This window comes from Glycine max, chromosome 5 (assembly GCF_000004515.6).
Source record: "Glycine max cultivar Williams 82 chromosome 5, Glycine_max_v4.0, whole genome shotgun sequence".
NCBI classification, from domain to species: domain Eukaryota; kingdom Viridiplantae; phylum Streptophyta; class Magnoliopsida; order Fabales; family Fabaceae; genus Glycine; species Glycine max.
In genome coordinates, this window is record NC_038241.2 from 35,272,075 (window position 1) to 35,295,332 (window position 23,258).

The window sequence follows — 23,258 nt, forward strand, 5'->3', positions numbered from 1 at the left end:
TCCCCACATTTTAATACAATGGGATCTTATGTCACTTTACTAATCGCATGGCTTATGGGTTATTCACCTGCTGGTCTATACTAACCAAAATGTAAAATAAATTATAAAATTATAAATATCGACTTCACCGAAAAAGAAGCTGGGAAAAATGGTTTTTACCAAAATACAAAACAAGGGAAATATGGCATATGAATGGTTCGAGATGCAACATTTCAACCAGTACAAGAAATGTTTCTAATGAATGATTGAAGAAACTAACGAATACTGTTTTCATGAAGCAGATGTTGCAGGAGAATCGCTGGGCAAATCTCCTTTGGCAGATTGCACATTAAGAAAGTTGCAAATATTTATGAGATGCATATCATAGTGGCTACCTGCCAATGGAGAACTTGCCCTGTAATGCAGCTGCAACTGGGAAGATCCACACACATAGAGGAATGCCTTTGGGAACGTTATTTATGGCTCACTAGGATCGGCATATCCTATGGAACGATGCCTTTATTTTGCGTTGCATGTGTCCTTTCATAAGGTTTTATTCTTTTGTATGCGAACCATCCTTTATGGTGAATTAATTTTTACATTGAAGTGCTAACCGGCAACAAAAGTGAAAAGGGAAAACGTAACTTTGTTTCTCCAAATGTTTTTGTGTGGTACATATATAGGTTATATTATGCGTTGGTGGCCATTCAAAGCTGCAAAAGTCGAAACCCCCTCTTTCCAAATATGATATTCCTATTACTCCAACACAACAGTTTATCTCTCTATGTTTGGTTGTTAAACTTGTTATATATTATGGGATTAAAATAGAATCTTTGATTAATTTATTTTGAAAAACAAAGCATCTATAAAGAACTTTCCTTTTATAGCTCTTATACAGAGTTCAAAAAATTAATATTCCATTATTGCAATCTTTTGCCTTTCTAACAAATTTATAGGAATATTGGAAAGAGAAAGAGCATCAGAGGCATCCTTTTAAATAAGAAAATACAAAAAGACTATAGAAAATATTACTTTACAACTGACATGAAAATATTAATGACTTCTTTTATTTCATGGTCTCTTTGATTTTATAATTGTCAAATGAGGTTTTTTTTCGTAAATACACATTTTCTTTTTTGTTTTTTTTTCAATCTAAGTTACTTTTTTCCTATAAGATAGATAGATGTATCAATTATTTTTTACTGTGTTTTTTAATTTATTTTAATATTACTAACTAATTTTTTTTATTTTTTTAATTAACGAGCATAACAGAAAAATATTAACAACATTTAAATTCAACTACAAAAATACATACAAAATAACTAAAAAATTATATTCTAATTTTATTCAATTTTTTTTATTTTTTTTATCTGTATATTTTTTCTTTAAAAAAATAAAAAAAACAAAATTATAAAATTTAATTTAATAAATAAGTAACTTTAAAACCAATTAAAAAAATTATATAATATAATATTTATATTTTATAATGTTTTAAATTATAAAAAAAAACAAAAGGAGAGAGAATGTATCAAGTACATTGAAAATTAAATTGTAAAGTAATGTAGATGGGAAAAAAGTAGGGAAGAAAAGATTTATTTACGAAAATAAACCTGCCAAATGATCATAAGGGTAATTATTTTCATAATTTCAATAATTAAATTTAAACCCCATGACCATGATACACAGCCAGCAGTGTCTTCTAGATCTCTTTCTGTTATCTAACAATTTCATTCTTCATGTTTATTCATTCAGTTTCTTAATTACAATTCTTTGTAGTTAACTAAGTGACACACTCAAATGAAAGAGATTGAGTTAATTAATATTCTTCCCCAACTTTTTTTTTAGGTTTAAGATGTTTACTTGTCCACGACTATTGGGAGTCAAACTGTCACGATAATTAACTATTGATATACAGTGGTTGTGGTTTTATTTTTGTTTAAACCACGGTTATTTTTCACTGAGGCAATCCTTACATGTTGATATCATTTTAATTCTCCTTAGTACATATTGAATTGTGAACAACGTGGTCTTTAATGCTAGAATCTAAATTAAATTGCTTGGAACTACACACTGTTCAATTTGCATAATAATTTGTAGGAGTGACATCATTATATTCATCTAGAAACTTGCATGTGGAAAGTAAAAGTAGCTACTGTTTTCGAATGGTGAAAAGAAACCACGGAATATGTTTCATTGGATTGTGAAGTCATACATCCAGAATTATACATAAATACATAAATATCTTTTAGTATAAAAAGACTTATTTCCATGGAACAAATTGGTTGAACAGGATAAAAAAAAAAGAAGCTTATACGTTATGTTGGAGAAATAAACTTACTTCCCAAAATTCTCTCAAACAAATTAATAGAATTAAATAATTAATTATTTAAGATGAGTTAACTCAATTACGCACAGAATTTATTACGAGCAGAAGCAACGTACTGCTTCTTGTTTAAGCATCTAATGTTTACGTACCAAAAGATTACTAGTACCATTTATGTCAAAGGCTTCACGTGATCGATCGATCACATGGTCTTTGGACAGTGAATGAAATACGAATTTGCATACTGCGAGGAAGTGGGTGGTGGAGGCTAGGGAGTATTTATTGAGCCTCACCTAGAAGAGTACAATTGCAGTTTCAGTTGCATCTCTCACATGGCCTCTATTTCTATAGTTTTAATAGATCCCTTAGATTTTAGTATGTTGTAGGAAATATAGGTAATTAATAATGGAGTGCAGGTGTTGAACAGCTTTGACCAGAAGGGAAATTTTTTATTATTCAACATTTCGACCCTTTGTTTTACTTACTTGGTAGTTGAAAGAGATCATGCATATACTTTAATTATTACCATTATTCCAAAAAGAATAGAAATTACATGAAAGCAAATTCTAAAGGGGAGCCATTATGAAGGTATTTTGTGAGGTCTTGGACCAGGTTAACTTTCTGGTTCTTTCTTCGTGGAAAAGATTGTAGAAGATACCAATTACCAAAATATGTTGAGTCCGGTGTATTGAAATTGTGGGAAGTTTTGATGAACTTTGAAATTGCTAGAATAGCCTTTCCTTTGTTTCTTGGCAACTGCTCGTATAATTAAAATTTGTAGTATGGATAAGATATGACATTTTAATTAGTAAGGATATATAGGATATCTCTTATATAGTTGAAAACTCTCATAAGTACTCATCCACATTTCCATTCATCTCTTGCACATTCCTATTGTGCAAACTCTTCCTTAACAAACCAAATAAATGCAAATCCTAAAGACTGGCCAGTTCTTTAACTATTGGAAGACTGGCCAGAGAAAAACAATTAAAATTAAAGGTGAAATATTGAAATTGCATTCATGGCAAACATATATATACTATTTTATAGCAACTATCCCCCTGAAATTAATAACGGTTAAAATGTTAAACTCAGAAGATATATAGGCCTGCCTGAAAAGCATGTCCATTGCCAACAACCCTAAAAGGATTTACTATTACCTAGCTAGAGTAACTTCATCAAACGTCGTTCAGAGAGGATGAGAGAGAGGAAGCCCTGCAAATGGAAATGGGGAACTTTTTGTTTTGTATTAAGACTATAACATTGCAAGTAGTGGATCAATTAATATCAACTCAACGTGTTATCATAGTCAATATGCAATATCATAAAACAATTGTTTTTTTTTGTTATGATGATACAAGAAGAGTGGAATGGAACGACAATTTGTGCAGCCTTTGTTGGGCCAAGGCGAAGAATTTCTTTAATTTCTCAGGGATAATCAAAAAGATGAAGAAGGATGTTCATGCACTTTAGTGGTCATATATCCTTCTTAATTTCTTGAATATCCATGAAAAATGAAAGAAAAAGATGGGAGTAGCTAGAGACCTCGTTTGGTTACTGGTGAGAAAGGGTGGTTGAGAATTGAATTGGGAATTAAATTTTCGGGGGAGAGAAAACGGGAGTGCTATGACTGTGAGGGTGACGAGAGATTGAATGTGAGTGATGAATGCATGGAACCCCCAAGCGTGGGCATTTATTATTGTGGAAAATTAATGAGTGGGAGAGAGAGAGAGCGTGGTGAATGTCTTGTGAAAGAATCCTGCACACTCATAATTTTTTTAGATTTCCATCAACATTTAACATCTCTCATTTTTTTTCTTTTATCTCTTTTTTATTATATCATAAATTATATTATATTTATATATTTTTCATTTTTTTTACTTTTTCTTCATGTATATTAAGTGTTTATCAAATATGTCTCTTTGTGAAAGAATAATAATATTTAAACACCTTATCAACACACTTAGTTTATCTTTATCTTTTTTTAGAAAAATATTTGATAAACACTTATTGTACTATAAGGAGAGAGAAAAAAAAGAAAAAGAAATAATAATGATAAGATTTATGTTGTGATAAGAAAAGAAATAAAAAAATATTGACCAAACATTTAAAATAAGAGATCGTTTATGTATCATTAATTTTTTTTTTTTTATCATCATTCATCATTTTAACATTTCGAGGCAGCTACATAACCGGGCAATTTCCGTTTTGGGAGGAGGCTACACCATAACATGTAATAATTGTGATGCTCTAACTTATTTTTTATTTAACAAACATTATCATTTGCATTCTGAAAACAATTATTACAGGTTATGGTAAATTATTTTAGTCTCTCTATTTAATTATTTTACACACCCGTACTCTACTAAATGAAAACGGTGTGCAACATTATTTTTTCAGCTCGATATATTATATTAATGATTTCCGTGTATGCGCACCTGAATCTTTGTTTGCAGGTCTGTATTATTAAATGCATACATAGTTTATTCAACAAAAATAAAAAATGCATACATAGTTAAAGTCAAAATAAAAGAAAGTTGATCATTTTAATACGCGAACAACATTTTTTACTTTTGATGGATCTGGCTCATTGAGTTGGTTTATTTGTCCCGATTCCATCTTATTGGTGCCTTTCTTGCTTTATCTTTTTGTTTAATCTGACATATATATAACAACGCAGTCCGGAGGTGAAAAGATAAATGAGTTGTTATTTGATTTTCATTTTTCGTTTTTTATTTTGTTCTTATTTCACTTTAATTATTGATTCTTTTGTTTGTAAATAACACCACAAAAAAGTTGCATAGTTAATTAAAAAGTAAATAACACCAACGAAAGTAAATTTGGGCAAACGTAAGCCCATCAGTTGTTAATTGAAAATAGGCTCTTGCTTGTATCTCTATTTCATTCCGGAATGCAAATTACATTTCGGAAATGGAACTTTTCAGAAATCAAAATTGCAGGAAGTACGATCCCTGGATAATGCATACACTTTTGTCATGATATTGGGCCAAGCCCATGAGTTTTCCTTTCTAATTTTGCTTCTCTTTTCAACATTAAAAAAACAATTTATGCCTCTGATTAAGCTTAAGCTCAATCTCAATCTCAATCTCATGAAGAAGAAAAAAAGTTTGGGCCTGTGTTTGAGCCCAACGTGTTTGGTCAACAAACAAACAGAAAAGGGAGGGGCACCACCACTGCTGCGCCTCCCAGCTCCAGGATCTGCTACCCCTGATACATGGGCAGGCAAATAGCAACAGAGATTAGAGACCGCAATTAAAAAGTGCAAGTGGGAAATTACAATTTTAATTCGCGATTAAGATAACCAGAAACTTAACTTGCCCTATAAATAACTTACACAAGAATGCCTCAGTTTTGGGGAGTGAAGTCTTTTTCATCCTTTTGGCTTTTAGTTTCAGTAATTAATTTTATTCAAAAAAAAATCTTAAGATTTCATTTTATGCTAGAATTTTCTGTTTTTTCCTTATTCCTAATTTAGTTTAAATTCGTATTTTAGTATAGATATTGCATATAGGATAAATATTTATTAAAATAGATTAGATATTTGAAAGGTAAGTAGAATTACTTGTGGAATTTGATAAATTAGAATATATGGGAACAAACAAACTGTGGAATTTTGTATTGACACGATTGCTTAATTGAAGTAAAAATGAGTCTAAGAAAAAAGAAATAGAACAAGAACTAATTGTAGTGTTTAGATTATTTTTCAAATATTTATCTAGAAGAGCATATTTTACTCCATGGATAAAATATTTCATGAAGAATAAAAGGCATACGGAGCATGAGGGGTTTTATCTTTATGGTTGGCAAGGTTTATTTTACCTACTTGATACCTAGAGTGACTAAAATAGCTCTAATACATTGTTTTAGCAAGTATTTATGGGGATTTATGTTTACTGATAGTCAACAAAATCAAAATTCCCACAAAGGTTTATTACTTCATTCTTTTCTTCATTTTTATAGACCATGACTGTACTATTTACCTGCACGCCCGACTTTAACTTTCAAAAGTGACGTATCTATAATGGTGAACACAAACAAAGATTCCAGTTTGTACGAAGGATTTGAGCTGTGTGGATGGTTTAAATGGTAGAACTCACATGATGCCATGATGGACATGAAAATGATAAAAAGGTAAGAAGTCTTGAATTGCAAGATGAAGAAGCTAAGTCTCTTTTGGCCAAGGAGGGTGGGTGGTCGCAACTAGAGACCCCCTAAATTAAACACCAACATATAGGAAGCTTGCATAATTAAACACCTCTTCGAAGAGAGATTTAAGTTGGGTAGTAGAAAATGTTGGTTGTTCACTTCAACACTTCTTCCTTCCCAAATGGCACGGTTGAAAATAGAGAAACTTGATGTGTAAAATAATGTTGCATAAAGGTAAATATATCCTATGCAATAATATCGTGGACTCGAAAGTTTAGATATCATATCCTAGAAATTAGTTGTTCCTAAATAATTCAAATGATAAGAACTAAATAATTTTGGACATTTTATCTTGTGTTGAAAGTGTTTCACCAATTGTGTCAAAGAAATATAAATCAAGCTAAGCAATAGTTTTTAAGAAAAATGTATGAATGAAGACAAGCTCAAATTATGAATTTGCATATACTTATTTTTCCCTTATTCCAATTTTAATTAAGAATCCTAATTTTATGATTTAATCATTGATTGCCTCAAGTTAATACTTAACCTATGGTCAAGGTCTGAAAATATTTTTTTCCCCTAAATTAATTCACAATTGGTCATTTGAGATTTAATTTATGATTAAGGATAAATTATAAAGAGGTTTGTAAAAAGGAGATTCATGACACCAATTTGATCATGCAAGTTTATGAACCTTACCATTTTGCAAGTCAGTTAATCATGAGTAGATGGTCACTAACATGTAATTAACTATGAATTAGAGTTATTAATTCTAATGTAAAAGAGAATTTAAAACAATAAGATTAATTGAATAACATTAGAGAACTCAATTATATATGAAATTAAAGTATATGGGTACAATTACATCATAATCCAAGCTCTAGGGGTTTAGCCAACATGTTCACAATATAGCCAAACATCATACAAAATAGCATCAAGAATGAAAGAGATCAAAAACTCTTACAGATTAGAATTCCAATTGTTTCCGGTGCAACTCTAAAACTCAAAAAATCCTTGTTGTACAAAAGTATTAAAAAGCTAACCTAAAAATGTCTCCCTTTTTTCTATTTATACTAATGATAATTAAACAGCAATGTGGAGGTTAGCAAGGGTTGTGCTAAGTCAACATGAGTCGTGCTGAGGTCAGCATGACTATGCTCGGATGTGTGACATTGATTCTGATTTTTGCCTCTAAAACATCATGGGACATGTTATTAGTAGCATGGTCATGCTCGGATATGTGACGTTGATTCTGATTTTTTCCTTTGGAACAACATGAGTCGTGTTATCAATATGATCATACTCAAATGTGTGGCGCTAATGAGGAATTTTCTTGAAAAATCACCATGACCATGTGAGAATAGCATGATCTACAAGTACAACATGGGTTTTACTCTTTGAAGATGCTCAAAACTTTTTCATTTGGATCTTTTCTCAATCAATCAGCTTCCCTTCTCAATTGTTTGCACTTACCTATAAGCTCTCACAACAAAATAAAGTCAAAATAAGATAAATTAGGATAAAAATTGGAGTTCAAACATAATCAAATAACAATTTTATCAAAACCTTGCAAGTTTTCTCTTAACTCATTATCACACCTTTTTCAAATAATCAATAGTAAGTAAAATATATGGTTATAACAAGGACTTGTGCAATACTTGCTAAATAACACAATTTTCACTATCTAGACTATCGAAAAAAGAATTTAATATGAATAAAGTTGAAAAGATTAGATAATTACCCCCAAGAGGACATGATCATGTATTTTCATGTTATAATAATATATGCAAAACATTGATTTTTCAATAAAAAAGACGATTAATCACTACTTTAGAAAATTTAGTTTCGTAAGAAGAATGTTATATGAACTCTTTATGGGAGATTGGTAATATTTTTTTATGGAAAATGTTGGTTATTCATGTGAAACATGTTTGTTGTCTCCTTTGGAGAGTTTTTAAAAGACGCAATGTAAGATTAAAAAACAGTAGCATGAAGAGGATCACATATTATGTTGTGATGTATATTTTAGACTTGCAAACTTTTTATTGTAATCATGTCAATAAGGTTATTAGTAATTAGTTATGATCGTTGGTGAATTCAACGCTAAATAATTTAACTTCTCGCTATACATAAATGTATACCGTTCACAAATTAACGAAATAATCGCATTCCTAAAAGAATATCTTTTAAGGGGTACACAATGCAACTTACTACTAAATCCTAATATTTATATAAATCTTACCAATTCTGACATTCAAACCACTCTAACGCCAGCTCTCTGAAGTCTGATCGGTCATTTCATATATCAGCCTTCTAAGTTTTCATTACTTTTATATTATTGCCGATTTTTTTTGTGCTTTTATTTCATTGCCTCGAAGCACAAACCAAAGACATGAGCATGTTAGCCCGTGGAAAGATTGGGTGGTATAGCAAATATTGCTGCCTTATTTTGAGCATGTGAGTCTAGATATTCCATAAGGGATATAAGCAGATGAAAAGCATAGAGCTTTTAGCTAGAAGCCAATGAATAGATACAAATCTAACTTCCTTTTTCCCATTCAGAGAGAGACATGTCAAGCACAAATGGACAACTGAAACCAATATATGGAAGGATGAACTTTTTGTCATTGGTACATGAGAGGATATGAGGAGACACTAAAGTAATCCTCTTTCACATACTAGCTCGTAGCCTTCAAAAAAAAGAGAAAATTAGTGCGTACAACAAAACAAGGCTAATAAGAGCAATTTAAGGAGGCATGCAACTACTAAAATCCAAATTTTCTTTTTGCCTTGTAGTGCTAGTGCTTGCCTGTGCAAGAATGAGATGATTCAGTAGTGGACAAGTTGTTTCGATTGCTATGTGCTATGTGTTTGTCATTTCTAGCTCTAGAGAATGACCAGCCAATCCCATGGTTTATTCCAAACGGTTTCCTTCAACTTGGATTAATATTATATAGCACACATACACACATCCTGCATTTTATATATGTGTCAGTCTATTAAATAATATTTAATAATTAATTACTAATTCCTTAAACTCCTTCCTTTATCCATTGATCAGTTATCTATCTCTGGTTTAGTTTAGCTACATACATGCATGGTTGCAACAAATTAAATCATTATAGCCGTGCTAGTCCTTAATTATATATAGGATACCCACAAATTAATTATAAATCTAAATCACCTCAATAATTATTTTGGTGTCACCTACTACTTGTGATCTGGCTGTCACAAACCAATCATGCCAACTATATGACATTTATGCTGTGAATTGTGATATAACAAGTAACTAAACCTAATTGTTTTAATAAATTCAATTTAAAATTTTAAAAAATAAATTAAAATGTAAATGTGTTTGATTTGTATTTTTATTTTTTGTTTTCATTTTTTAAAAACGATTTTCATTTTCAAAAGATTAGAATTCTAAAAACATGTTTAGCTTGACTTCTTATTTTTTGTTTTTAAGAAATTAAAACACTGAAAATACGTTTTCAAAAGAAAATATATTTTTAGATTTGCTTAAAATTACATTCCTTGCCACCGCGTTTGGGAAAATATTTTTATTGAAAATGAAAACAGAAATCCAATCAAACACATTTTCATTGTCATTTTCTATTTTCAGTGAAAATAAAAACAGAAAACAATCAAACTAAACACCTCCTTAATTACTAAGTTCCTACTTGGAAAATGATTTTCTTAAATAAGTTTGCACCAAAAATAGAGGATGCAGTTGTCAATGTGATAAATTATTTCTTTTCACATTTTTTAAAGTACAAAAATAATTTATACACCTGTATATAAATCTAATCCCAGAAATAGAAAGGAATGAAACAGAAAAATGTAGATAAAATATATCATAATATGATATGATGTGAAAAAAAAACACTAATTAAGGATATATCAACTAGGTGTATGCACCGAATAAATGCCCATATATCAGTCCTTAAAATAATAATAAGGAAGAGGGAAATAATAAATATAATGATAACCTAATTAAAAAAAAAAACACAAGGTCAGTATAAAAGTTAGTATTTGAAACTTGAAAGAGTAGAATATTGTTATCTAAAAAAATAAGATTTGAATAAAACCAAGTACAAACATGTATGTAGATTTTTTTTTCATTTTAAAATGCATGCTTGTTAAATTCATTCAAAAGTTAAAAAAATCACATGAATTTGACTGGTAAACGTGAAAGTCGGTCATAACTACTAACTTCTTAAACGTAAAAAATTACATATATAAATAGTGAACACATTAATAAAATAAATAAAAACTTCATACTAATATGAACTATAAAAGATACATTAAAGTAAAGAATATTATTATTATTTGGCAGGCAGAATTAGCTATTTTATACTTTAGGAATTAATTGAAGTGAATCGGGCTGTGCAGAAGTCGAAAAAGGGAACGATATAAAGAATAAAACAGAAATGTGTGTCAGTACATGTGATACAACTGTGGCCACTAGATAGTGAAGGTTTGGCATGGGATGGGATGCAAATTGCAATGGAAGAGGTAGAGTAGAGAGAGACAAAGGCAAATGAAAATGAAACAGAGGCCCGTGAAGGGTGTTTGTGATATGCATGCATCTATGCCTCATTGGCAGTCACTGAGAAATACCATCCTCTCTTATTGTCCATTGGTTCAGTTCCCACATCCCTTCCCATGCAAACTATATCATCCACCTTTTTATGCTCCCCCTTGTTCAGTTTCTGTGATTCCTACCAATCCCTTTCACCTACTCTGCTCTGCGCTGATAAGGGCTTTGTATCTAGCACCTTGAGAAATGAGAAATAAACTAGTGTGTACTTGCCTTAGCTTTTTTCATTTACAATGTAGGTACATATATCTCCAGAAGGGATGCACATAAATCATGAAAATCTATTTTACTATGCCATGAATTTGGTGATTCAAAATAAAATGAAACATATACTTTCAATAATCAATTAATCTCGATCGGCAGTATAATAAAATAAAATGAGATAAGCCAAATAAAAAAAATTAAAACAGAATAAAAATACTATTAACATAGTATTATTCTATTCACATAATTAAGAATTCAACTCCTAACACGTGTCTAAAGAATTTAAAGTACTAGTCACTTATGTTACATTTTATGAATTTTCTTTTATTAAAAATTATCACTCATTACGTACTTGTAAATGAAAATTGTATGACTGATTCTGTGCTAATGAAAATCCCATCATTTCAAAGAGAAGAAGTGTACGTATAAAACTATAAATCATTATAAACCTTGAATAATTTATATCAACCTTAATTTTTTATGTTCTTAGTCCTTCTTTTTTTAATATTTTTCAATAAAAACTATACATTCCAATATAAATTTATAATTGAAATTAATTTAAGTATGCATTTCAATTACGTTTAATAATTTAAAAATAATTTTATTAAAATTGATTTCGTTCAAAACAAACACCAATGCTATGTGACTCATGTCTCTTTGTCTCTCTTCATTTTTTTTATCATTCACAGTCTCGTCAGTGGCTTTCTTTTTCCCACGTCACTACGTGAAATAGGTGTGGAGGTATCAGCTAGTCTTTATCCAAATTTAAATTTGGGTTTTTATCAAAGTAGAAATGGGCTATTTTTATGAATTCAAAAATGGCAAAGAATCCGAGACACATCACTCCATTCACCATCTATAAATACCCTGCCAGAGTTAAGTACTCACAAGTCACAAATCACAAATATAACATTCACATTCACTAGAGAGGAAGATAAAGTTATAAAAAAAAATACTGCTATACAGAGGAGATGGCTTGCAGGGTGCAGAAAAGGATTTCACTGCGCAGAAAACTTCGCATTGTGCGAGTACTTACCTGCTCAAACTCTGTAATGCTATCTAACACCATCTATTGCAACCTCAATTTCTTTCCCATGGTCTCAAAATGATAATAACTATTTTTCATGCAATGAAGTAATTGTTTCTGTACATGTTTTGTTCTGAAGGCCAAGAGAACCTCCCTTGTCAAGAGTACCGTTCTACGCTTATACAAACTAAAGCTCGCACTGGAAACTGTCAAAAGACAGTATGAAAACCTGTTAGCCACCAGAAGAGAGTTCATTAGCCTATCGAACCATGTCAAAGAGAACAAGGTATGCTTATTCTCCTAACCTTTCCTCAAAGGCACACATTAAAAACAAGGCCTATATATAGAAATGAAAATATCCTATCATGAATGACATGTTAGAGATCAAATGTTGACTAGGCATATGATGAAAATAATATATACAAGTGGAAGGCTACTTACCTCATTAGCTATTTTAGAATTCATTAGGTTTGAATCCGATTTAATTTCAAAAGTTAACTTACAAAATGAAAGTTATCTCTATTTATAAGAATTATTATTTTGATTATATCACCATTTTAGAATTTTAATTTGAGTTTGATGAATTTAATTCTGAAAGTTAACTTATAGAGTAAGAGTTGTCATTATTTATATTGCATTATTTTGATCATATAAGTAGTTAACACAACATCTTTATGCTTATGATAGCTAACATGATATTGAATATTTTTTATATATTTAATGTTCCAATTAAAATGAAACAGGATGTGAAAATAGAGAAGGTAGGGGCAGGAACTTTTATGGTGAGGGTCACGTGCGAGAAAGGAGGTGACAATCTGGTGTCTATTTTAGAGGCATTTGATGAGATGTGTCTGAATGTTCAACAAGCCAGAGTTTCATGTGAAAATGGTTTTTCTCTGGAAGCCATTGCTGTGGCTGAGAACCAAACGCTGGATGTAAGAGACATTACTGAAGCGCTTCTAAAAGCTATTGGAAAGCAGAGTGGTGAAAAGGACTCGCAGAAGTTTGACAAATGCTGTGATTTGTAACTTTTTTTAAGTGCTTTAATCTGTTCAGCATCTTGTGTATCTCAAACTAGTTAATACCAATTTCACGTTCATCTTTAATATAAATCATATTGGTGACATGGGAGGGGAAAAAGGTTGAGTAAGGCTTTCCACTATCAAAGATTATTTAGTGTGTTTAGGGTGGCAGCAAAGTGAAAAAAAAAATCGTGGCCAATCTCACGGTGGAGCCACAACAACACATAGTTGCTTCTCAAAATTCACGGTGACACCATTTTTTTGTCCGAAAATTGATTATGCGCCGCCGCCGTTTCTAAACAAACAATCATTTTCCTACTTTTAAATGTTGATTCCTAACCAAATAGAGTCGTTGAGTATGAGAGATTGACTTATTGATTTACCCATCGTGCCTTTTGCCAATGCACACAAAAAATTTCTTAACAAACGGATCATGAATTCGTGTTCATAATTCACATTTTTCATATACTAACTTGTTGGGGAATTAGATATTAATTTGTTAACTTCTGTTGTGAATTTCTGTGTTTTTATTTTTTTGCTGATCTTAAGTTATAAATATCTAGAAATCGCTTTGTATCTCGCCTAATCTGAGGTGAAGTGAGTAGAGACCCATTTAGAGGAGATAAAGCTCTTTCTATGTCTTTTTTTCATTAAAAATTCCTTTGAAACCAGACTTTAGACTAAAATTTTCCTTCATATATAAAGTGCGAGGGAATTACAGAAACAACACTCTTTAGTTAAATTGATTTTTGGGATGAAAGAAATAGAGTGGAGTGATATAGGAGAGATATTTTATAGGGAAAATAACAAGACAACGGCATAAATACAATTGCACAATATGCAAGTGAAAAATAAATTCCTTCCAATTTATAAGAATTTGGAAATAGCAACAACAAACAAATAGCTAGAGACAAAAGAACACAAATATACAAGAAAAATTAACAATACAAAGGTAAAAATCAAAAGCCATTCAAACCAAAAATAATTCTACAATGTTCAAATAAAGATACCAATAAGTCTCAAATAGGGTTACAAATTGTGTTAATAATCGGCTAAATATATATCAATGGTTACAAATGAGAAATTACCCAAAAACAGTTATTATGCAATTCAAGCTCTTGAATCTGCAAACAGAGTTACCTCAATCCCCAGTCTAACTTCTGAAAATCAAGAATAACGCGTCTTGAATCTATTGCTCAAATTTTAACCAAATTCAATGACAAAAGAATGAATTTTATGGTGACTATTGGGTGATTATGAGAGTTTTCTTTTTCCCTCCCCCCCCCCCCCCCCCCCTCTTTTATTGGTTCTTTTTCCTTGAAAATAAGCCTCCTCTACATGCTTAACATGAATCATCTTCCATGTGAAATGTCAAATGAACTTTACTAAGTAGAGAACCCAAAATAATATTAATCTCTTATTTTCATTTGGTTTGTGTAGGTAAATAATACATTTTATTGACGGCATTTCCAATAGTAGATTTTAATTTGAAATCTTAATTATTTATTTGGTGAATCTCAACAGTTGTATATCATTCTCAATATTTCTTATATTTTTTACTCTAATGGTATATCTCATTTTAAGATATTAAATTTTTGTAGATCCTACAGGGACCCACCTTCTAATATTTATTTATAAATTATTTTAAAACAATGAAAATTAACTAATTATATATTTTTTAATTTCAAAAAATTTATAACAAAAATACAAAATTTATTAATAATTAATATATTTATTTATGAATATAATTTAAACTTACCATAATACATAAAATTGATAATAAAAAAATACAAGCATCCATATTGAAAAAAATTGGTTAAAAACAGAAAAAAAATGTGTCCCTTCGGATTCTTTCTTTTTTTTTCTTTCTTCTTTTCTCTCTTCCCCCACCCCACCTCCTCCGTCCCTCTCTTCTCCAAATTCAGTCTCTTGACAACTCTCGTCTCTAATAGTGTGTTGTTTGAATAGCTATCAAAATATAGATTCTGAGTCCAAAATAATAGTAAAAACTTTATAAATAAAAATAACTGATTATTATTTTGACTTACAAGGTAGAATTGAAATTGATTATGAGAAAATTGAATCCAATCCAAATACATTCTAATAAACATTTATAATTGTCCTCATTCCTCATGTTACACCCATGTAGGGGTGCTCAAATTAACTAATTATATATTCATAACTGGTTATACTAAATTATAATAAATTATATATAAAATTAGTTATGATTATGATTATAATAACAACTTATAATCTAATTATTTATTAATTATGATTATCGTTATTTGAATAATCAATCATGAGCATCCCTACACGAATTCATGGACTGTAGCTTTCAGCCATTTCTCAGTTATAGACGGGTGTGGATTAGCTGCAGTCGGAATTAAAAAGGAAACTCAATGAACAAAGTTAATCAAAAAGAAAAAATTGTAATCCTTGTATCGTAACTGCATAGTGAACTCACTGAACTGTGGGAAAGTTAACTGCAAGGAAAATGTTTATGCTAAGAGAGATAAAAAAAAAATTTGGAATAAAAGTGAAATAGAAGAAAATTTAAACTTATTATCTTCTCCGCCCATTTCCATTTCCTAAACACTGTTATCTTACCTTTTTTTCTTATTTCTTTTGTTAAGGTCTGTTGGTATGTTCTCTTGTTGTATTTTGGGTTGGGCCGACAGGTATAAGTCTTGTAAGGGTGCCAATTTTTTTTTATTTAACCACCTATGCATAATGCATGTACATGTTGGGACTCCAAAGCTTCGACATCTTTTTGTAAAGTCTTGTGTTCCAATTTTGCCTTTAATTTCCTAAAATTAATTGTCTTAAGTCTTTACAAAACAGAGAGCATGGGGATCATCAAATTGGCATTATTCTTTGAAAACTCGAACAATACACACTTGGAGGATTCATGAGGATATCATTTACTATTAATTAATTTATACTACATGGCTTCGATAAAAAGAAAAAAAAAGGAAATAACTTTCCCACGGAAGCAAAACAATCAAGCAACCTTTGTCAAAGTTTAGCTTAGGAAAAGGACAAAAATGAAAAATGTTCGGCGTGTGGAAGTGAGATGTTTTGATCCCTCATCTGGTTCAGCCAGTAATTTATTTAAAGGTAGCAAATACTTACTCATCCATTTTAAATTATTAATTTGATAAATGAAGAAATAAAGGTGTTAATCAAAATGGTTTAATCGATGCATAAAAATGCGGTAGAATTAAGTGGGAAATTATATCCAGTTAATTTTAGAATTTTCATTGTTTATATATTTTTAAATGATTATCCCGTACAAAGAGAGGGTTAAATTGAATAAAAAATGTAGTTAAAATTTTGAATTTAATACATTTTTTTTATACATATATAGAGATTTTAATATTTATGAAATGTTAGCATAATTTTTTTACATCATCTACTAATTAGAAATTATGATAAGTGTGACTTTTAAGTTAATTATGATAAAAATTAAGAAACTTACTTGCAAGTATAATTAGATGGTAATGTAACTTGTTTTTATACTATCAATAGATATAGTATTTATTCAAGTGAGTAGTACTCTTTTTTTTTTTTTTTTAAAGAAGTGAAACTTATAAATCTGTCATATAATTAATTAAGGGGTTTGAAAAATGAAACGAAGAAACGAAGAAATTTCTGTTTCTTGAAAGGTGGCGGTGACATCATGATGAGCCATTTGACAGGGCAAAATAATATACTGTAGTAGTAATGCTTAACGATCATCGCAACAACAAAAACAAAAGTTAGAAATTTACATGAATTTAAGGATAATTGTTGTATAAATAGAAACTACTCCATTAAACACCTATATAATGAGTCATAAGTAGGCCTTCGATTATTTTGGAAAGAAGATTTAGATTCTGTCACGATCTTTTGTAAAATAAACAAAAGCGAAAATATATAAGATATCCAGAGAAGGTAGTATATAATAAGAAAGAAATTTAAGGTGGAGAATAATGTGCATCACTAATGCCGTAAGGAAAGGAAGTCAAAATTTGGGAAACAAGAAACGTATCAAATACATTATTTTTTCCCCCGATTCATTTGTAGATTGATATAGTTATTATTTTTCTGACAAAATGTAGAAAATAAAAATGGATTGAACGAGTTTCACAATATAAAATTTGGGTTGCTGGAGATAATAAACGATCAATAATATAAAACCAGTTGTTGCATTGCTTCACGCTTTTAGGCACCTTAGAAAACTATATTGATTTATTTTCTGGACTTTGATATTTTTTATGTAACATATTGGCCAATAGGTACTTCCATTCCCTTTCACATTAGAGAGCGACAGATCCAACCATAAGTGACTCAGTCAAAACTAATGGGATCTGAATATTAAATGATACGTCATGACAAAAATGAAAATGTTACTTAAACTTTTCGATAGCTACCCATTCTCTAGAATTTTGATCCAAAATAAATGTGATCATATAATCATCAATATTTAAAGGTATATTAAACAATTTTGGGGTTGGTGACCGTTGTTTAGCTCAGTTTTGTTGTTTTGCTTCCTTTTTTTCACTATCCTACTAATTAACCAATGATTAATTAGTTATATAGTTGCAATATGAAAACTGAAAAGTGGATCTGAACTACTATGAATATCCCTTTTATGTATTTTCTCATAACTCGTATATTAACAAAAAAAATTATTTTGTAGTTAAATATAAATAAATCTAATTAATTTTAGTCATATTTTAAAAAAATATTTTGTATTTTGTACTTAAATATAAGTAAATCTGATTAGTTTTACTCATTTTTAATGATATTATTTTTTAAAATATATTTCATTTAATTATAACTTTATTTTCAAAGACTTTATTTTATTCTTGATATAAAAATTTAATGAAAGATGTTCTAGAAATAATTTTGTTTTTTACTCGAGATTTATAAAATTAAATTATTTTAATTAATCATCTAATCTACTTAAAAATAATTATTTTTACTTATATATAAATTCAGAAGGAATCATATGTAATCGTATATACAACCCATGGATAATAGCTTTAGCTAATTAGCTCTTTATATATAGTAATTTCCCTTTATGCACTTTTTATCAAGATGGAGAGAAAGATGATGTATTAAAAAAACAACACCAATAGATATAAAAAAAATGTACCAATTATTTTACCGTTATTTCAAAATTATATTTTATTTCTTCTTCATCTAATTGTTTCTCATCTAGGAATAATTAATGTTTACATAGAAAAAATTGTAATTAATTAAAGATATTATATAATAAAAATAATGAATGCACCAGACTTTTATAAGAGTATATGATAAAAAGGGTTAAGCAATAAAATGAAAATGATCTTATATTCAAAGACTACGGTAGTACAAATTTTATTCGTATTAATAATCTTTATCTTATTGTGGGTGATGTGAAAACATTAAAGTATAAGAGTATTATACACCTCAATCAATAAAATGCACAAATATTTAGAATATTTAATAAAAATAACTAGTAAAAATACTAAATAATTCTTAGAAATTGTTAAATGCCTTATAAAAAATTATCATCAATTTCTTTTAAATAGTATCTTATATTAAGGACAGAAGGAAATATATTTCATAAAAAATTCAAAACTTTATATAAGTATATTAAGTGAGCTAATAAAAATATTGCAATATTTTCATATTGTTAAATTTTTCTTCTTATCTTGGAAAGTTTAGATTTTCACATTTCATGTGAACAATTTTGTGAAAAACATATCGATGTAAAGTCATAAACTTTTACCAAATAGATTTAAAAAGCTTTTGAATTTCCGGTTTTAATTTCTGATTGAAGCAACAATCGTGAAATGGAAACGATAGCAAAATTTATCAATTGGGTTTCATATATGGTAATAAAAAAAAAAATGGGTTGTTTGGGTTTAAGATTAAATGGCGGAAGAGGTACATGATAATGTTGGAGGAGGTGTCCATGGAGGGATGCAGGGGAGAAGGTGAGATTTTTTTGTTTGTTCGTGGATGTGAGGATGACGAAGGGACCAAAAGTGAAGGATTCGAGAGAGGCCATGAGTTCTAAGAGTAGCTTGTGCGTTTGAATCTGGTGGATTTCGTCAACAAGTGAGGATTCCGACCAAGATTTGAGGTTGCAACGTCGTTCCCGATGCTAGACTATGGTGTATAATAACCTTGTGCTTCTTAAATAATGATCCATGATGAATCACCTGTTCATCCTAGGATTCTCAAGGTCAGAAGAAATTTTAATATTTTCTCTTCTCAATTTCACTCCTATATCCCTCAAATCAAACAACTCAAAATTTACTTTTTTTTTATTTATCTCTTTTTCATTTTCATACATAAAATTTGAATTCAAAACTATCTTTAAAAGAAATTAGGCATGTATCGTACATGACCAACTACTGGTTAACTAATGATAATGCAATACATAATATAACTAATTTAATTATTATTACATGTACCACAGAAAAGGTTCTCGTTGGTTTGGCTTAAGAAAGCCAGTTTTGTTCCTCCAGCTAGCCCTTTTATGTTTGGCGAAAAGTTTGGCACCTTTATTAATTTCTATATAGTTTAAGTATAATTTTTATTCATAAAACAATGATCCCAAAATAAATGTCACATATAGAAAGAAAAAAAAAATATCCCAAAATAAATGTCACATAAATTTTCAATATAATATTAATTATTCTTTTTCACTCATACCTATAATATATGTTATTTTAGTTTTTGAATCAAATACTAATATTATTTCCTTTCATTTGTTTAATAAGGTGAATTTTATAAAACAACTTAGGTGATACTTATTTTAGGATGAATTGAAGGAGTATTTTTTTAATTTAAATCTTTATATAAAAAATTCTTTATATTTAACTCCCTAAAAATTGCTGATAAAAAAACCCCTAAAAATTATAAAAAAAAAAATTATATGATTTTAATCTCAAATGAGAAACCAATATTTTCAACATTTTGTTAAATATAATATTTAAAAATGAATATTTCTTTTTGTAATTTTTTATGAAAAATCTTATCTTTAATATATAGCCTACGCACTTGGAGTATGGAACTTGTACCTTTTTGGTTTTTCACCCTGTTTTTGATGGAAATGGATTACTTGCATTCACGCAGTTATGAATGACCGTCTGATTCAATCAGATAGTTAGTATTTTAAAGGTATTTTTTAATTAAGTTTATTAAAAAAAATTATGAACTGTTATATCTTTATCAAACAATTTTAATCATCTGACTGAAATGTGTGTTTTTTCCTGACAGCAAGAAATCTGGATCCGTTTTTAACTAACGTCAACGTAAAACGCTTCAATTATCATCTTCGTTATATATTATATAATAATATGAAGAAGATGCTCCATTCCATACATAACAACCCAGCTAATTAATTAAAATTGAGGAGTTAATACTGCGTACACTATATATGTAAGCAAAAGTAGACTAAGTTGTGTTTGAAAGGGTGCCCCAGATATGACAAAAAGGGGAGACTTAGTTGCATTAAACTAATGAATGGGCTTATCCTTAAGGAAATTTCACATAAAATAACGACTAAAGAAATCATGGGGTTGCTTTCAAATGACATATTCATATATAAATTAGCGTTTGTTCGGATATGATGAAGTATTTGCTCTCACGTCCCCTAATAAACAAAGACAAAGCCAATCTGTCAACACAGGAAGCCCCCGTTTTTAAAGGGGCACCCCACCTTCTCTCTCCTCCTCCCCCTTTAATTTCCTTCTCCTTAATTGTCTTAATTTCCTTGTATTCTGGTATAATCTAGCTAACCCTTTTTTTCCATTAGCCATGGTCATCACCATCGCCACCTTCTAGGTGGGATCCAGGGCTCAATATATAATATCACACTCAACACAGTTACCAGCTCCAAATCTCAACAAATGGATAGCAAGTTCAGAAAAAAGAACCGCAACGTTAACTCATATACCAGTGAACAAGATCAAGACACTGATATAGCTCAAGAAAACCTTGCCGAGTCCCCTCCTTCTTCCACTGTGTTCAACATCGATGGCTTAGTCCCCTCCCCCACTTCCTCATCAAAGAGAAGGTTAGTACTCCTTAGTCCTTCTTGCTATCTACATATATACCTAATTACCTTCCGTTTAAAATCGAAACATTACATATAAGGAAATTAATACTAGGAACGAATTCTCAAAGGAACAACAACGATATGAGAAATTGCATATATATACTCTCCAAAATTTAAGATTTTGGTATTGATATTGAGAAATTTTCTCTTCTTCTTTCTTTTATTAGTGTGTAAGCTTATTCAACTATTGTATCAAAAACTCTTAGATTTCTCTAGTAAAATGACAATTCTTGATATGAGAAATTCTATACTTCTAACAACACCTGGCTAGTTAGTGTGTATATATAGCTATGGAATTTTGAGAGGGTAATATTGATGTAATTGATTATGTTGAAATAAGCAGGAGGGCAATACAGAAAAGGGTGGTGCAAATCCCAATGAAGGAGACAGAAGGGTGTAGGCTAAAAGGAGAGAGCAACACCCCACCCTCGGATTCATGGGCATGGAGAAAGTACGGCCAGAAACCCATCAAGGGTTCCCCTTATCCCAGGTAATTATATAATTCCATTGCATTGCAACAACACTTTGGTTATTTTAAGGTTAATTTGTGAACATATATATATATATATATATAACCGACGACAAGAAACTGTTTGTTAATTTGATTAGTGAAAGTGTTTGTTGTTTATGACACAGAGGGTACTACAGGTGTAGCAGTTCGAAGGGGTGTCCGGCACGGAAACAAGTGGAAAGGAGCTGCGTGGACCCCACGATGCTAGTCGTCACTTACTCCTCCGACCACAACCATCCCTGGCCACCTTCTAGAAACCACGCCAGGCCCACCAAAAAACCTGAACCGGTTCCGGACCCGGTCGAACCGGAGGAGAAGTTCGCGGACGAGTCCATGATAACAACCGCGGAAGAATTGGGGTGGCTGGGGGAGATGGAAGCGACGTCGTCCACGGTTCTCGAAAGCCCGTTTATGGCTACGACGTACCATGCTGACGTGGCGCTGATTCCGATGAGGGAGGAGGACGAGTCGCTCTTCGCCGACCTCGGAGAGCTGCCGGAGTGCTCGGTAGTGTTCCGGCAGGGGCTGCTGGCGGAGCGGCGGCGGTACACGGCGCCGTGGTGTGGGACCACAAGTTGAGGGCAAAAAAGTCAACACGAAAAGAAAAAAAGTAGAAAAACTAGAGGTGCCTGTTAGACGCGTTCTTCGTGCGCCACAAGAGAAAAAGATACCAGCATTTTTTTCCTTTTTAGTATTGAGATATTTTTTATTTTTTTTGTTTTACCGTTGTTAAGACATTAATTAAAAATTAAAAGTTATTGTAAAAATTATAAAAATATTCAAAAGAAGTTATAAACAATATTATTTTATGTATTTTAATAAAAAAAATATTTTTTTAATTTTTTTGACTAATATCCTAAATAGCGGTAGACTTTACCTATATTTTACTTTATTGAGAGTAGAAAATGGAAAAGAAAAAAAGGAAAATAGGAGAAGTAGGGTTGAAGAATAAAAGGGCAGTTAGGGAAGTGGTTGTAATTAGCGTAACTTTGGGCGTCCATTTCAACAACTTGCATTGCACAATGTTTGACAAAGAAACAAGATATTTTACTGGACCCCTATCCCCATCTCTTCCTCTTTTGCTTCTAGATACTATTAAATGGCAACCAATGCCCATAATCAATAAAAATGTTCGTTTAAATTGATAACGATGTTAACCACACAATTACAAGTAACAAACTTTTTTTTTTTACTACTAAAAGTGATGCAATGGAGGATCCGACCTTAAATTAAAGTGATAGAGAAATTTAAATGGTCAGAATGTTCATTATTCCATCCCAACCAACTCAATTAAGGTTGAGCTGAAATGGTTTGGATTGTTTAGAAA

At 30.5% G+C, this 23,258-nt stretch overlaps 2 protein-coding genes and 1 non-coding gene across 3 annotated transcripts; 2 read left to right on the forward strand and 1 right to left on the reverse strand.

The window, feature by feature from the left end:
• Nucleotides 1-288: 288 nt before the first annotated feature.
• On the reverse strand, nucleotides 289-427 carry MIR399E (microRNA MIR399e). Its single transcript, NR_126685.1, has one exon. It is a non-coding gene; the product is annotated as a microRNA MIR399e (primary transcript).
• Nucleotides 428-11,694: 11,267 nt separating this feature from the next.
• Nucleotides 11,695-13,440, forward strand: LOC100793239 (uncharacterized). Its single transcript, XM_006580113.3, has 3 exons — nucleotides 11,695-12,322; nucleotides 12,440-12,586; nucleotides 13,044-13,440. The coding sequence occupies exons 1-3, from the start codon at nucleotides 12,245-12,247 to the stop codon at nucleotides 13,326-13,328; spliced, it is 510 nt and encodes a 169-aa protein (XP_006580176.1). The 5' UTR covers nucleotides 11,695-12,244; the 3' UTR covers nucleotides 13,329-13,440.
• Nucleotides 13,441-20,938: 7,498 nt separating this feature from the next.
• Nucleotides 20,939-22,992, forward strand: LOC100793777 (probable WRKY transcription factor 65). Its single transcript, XM_003524922.5, has 3 exons — nucleotides 20,939-21,378; nucleotides 21,764-21,910; nucleotides 22,057-22,992. The coding sequence occupies exons 1-3, from the start codon at nucleotides 21,212-21,214 to the stop codon at nucleotides 22,508-22,510; spliced, it is 768 nt and encodes a 255-aa protein (XP_003524970.1). The 5' UTR covers nucleotides 20,939-21,211; the 3' UTR covers nucleotides 22,511-22,992.
• The last annotated feature ends 266 nt before the right edge of the window (nucleotides 22,993-23,258 follow it).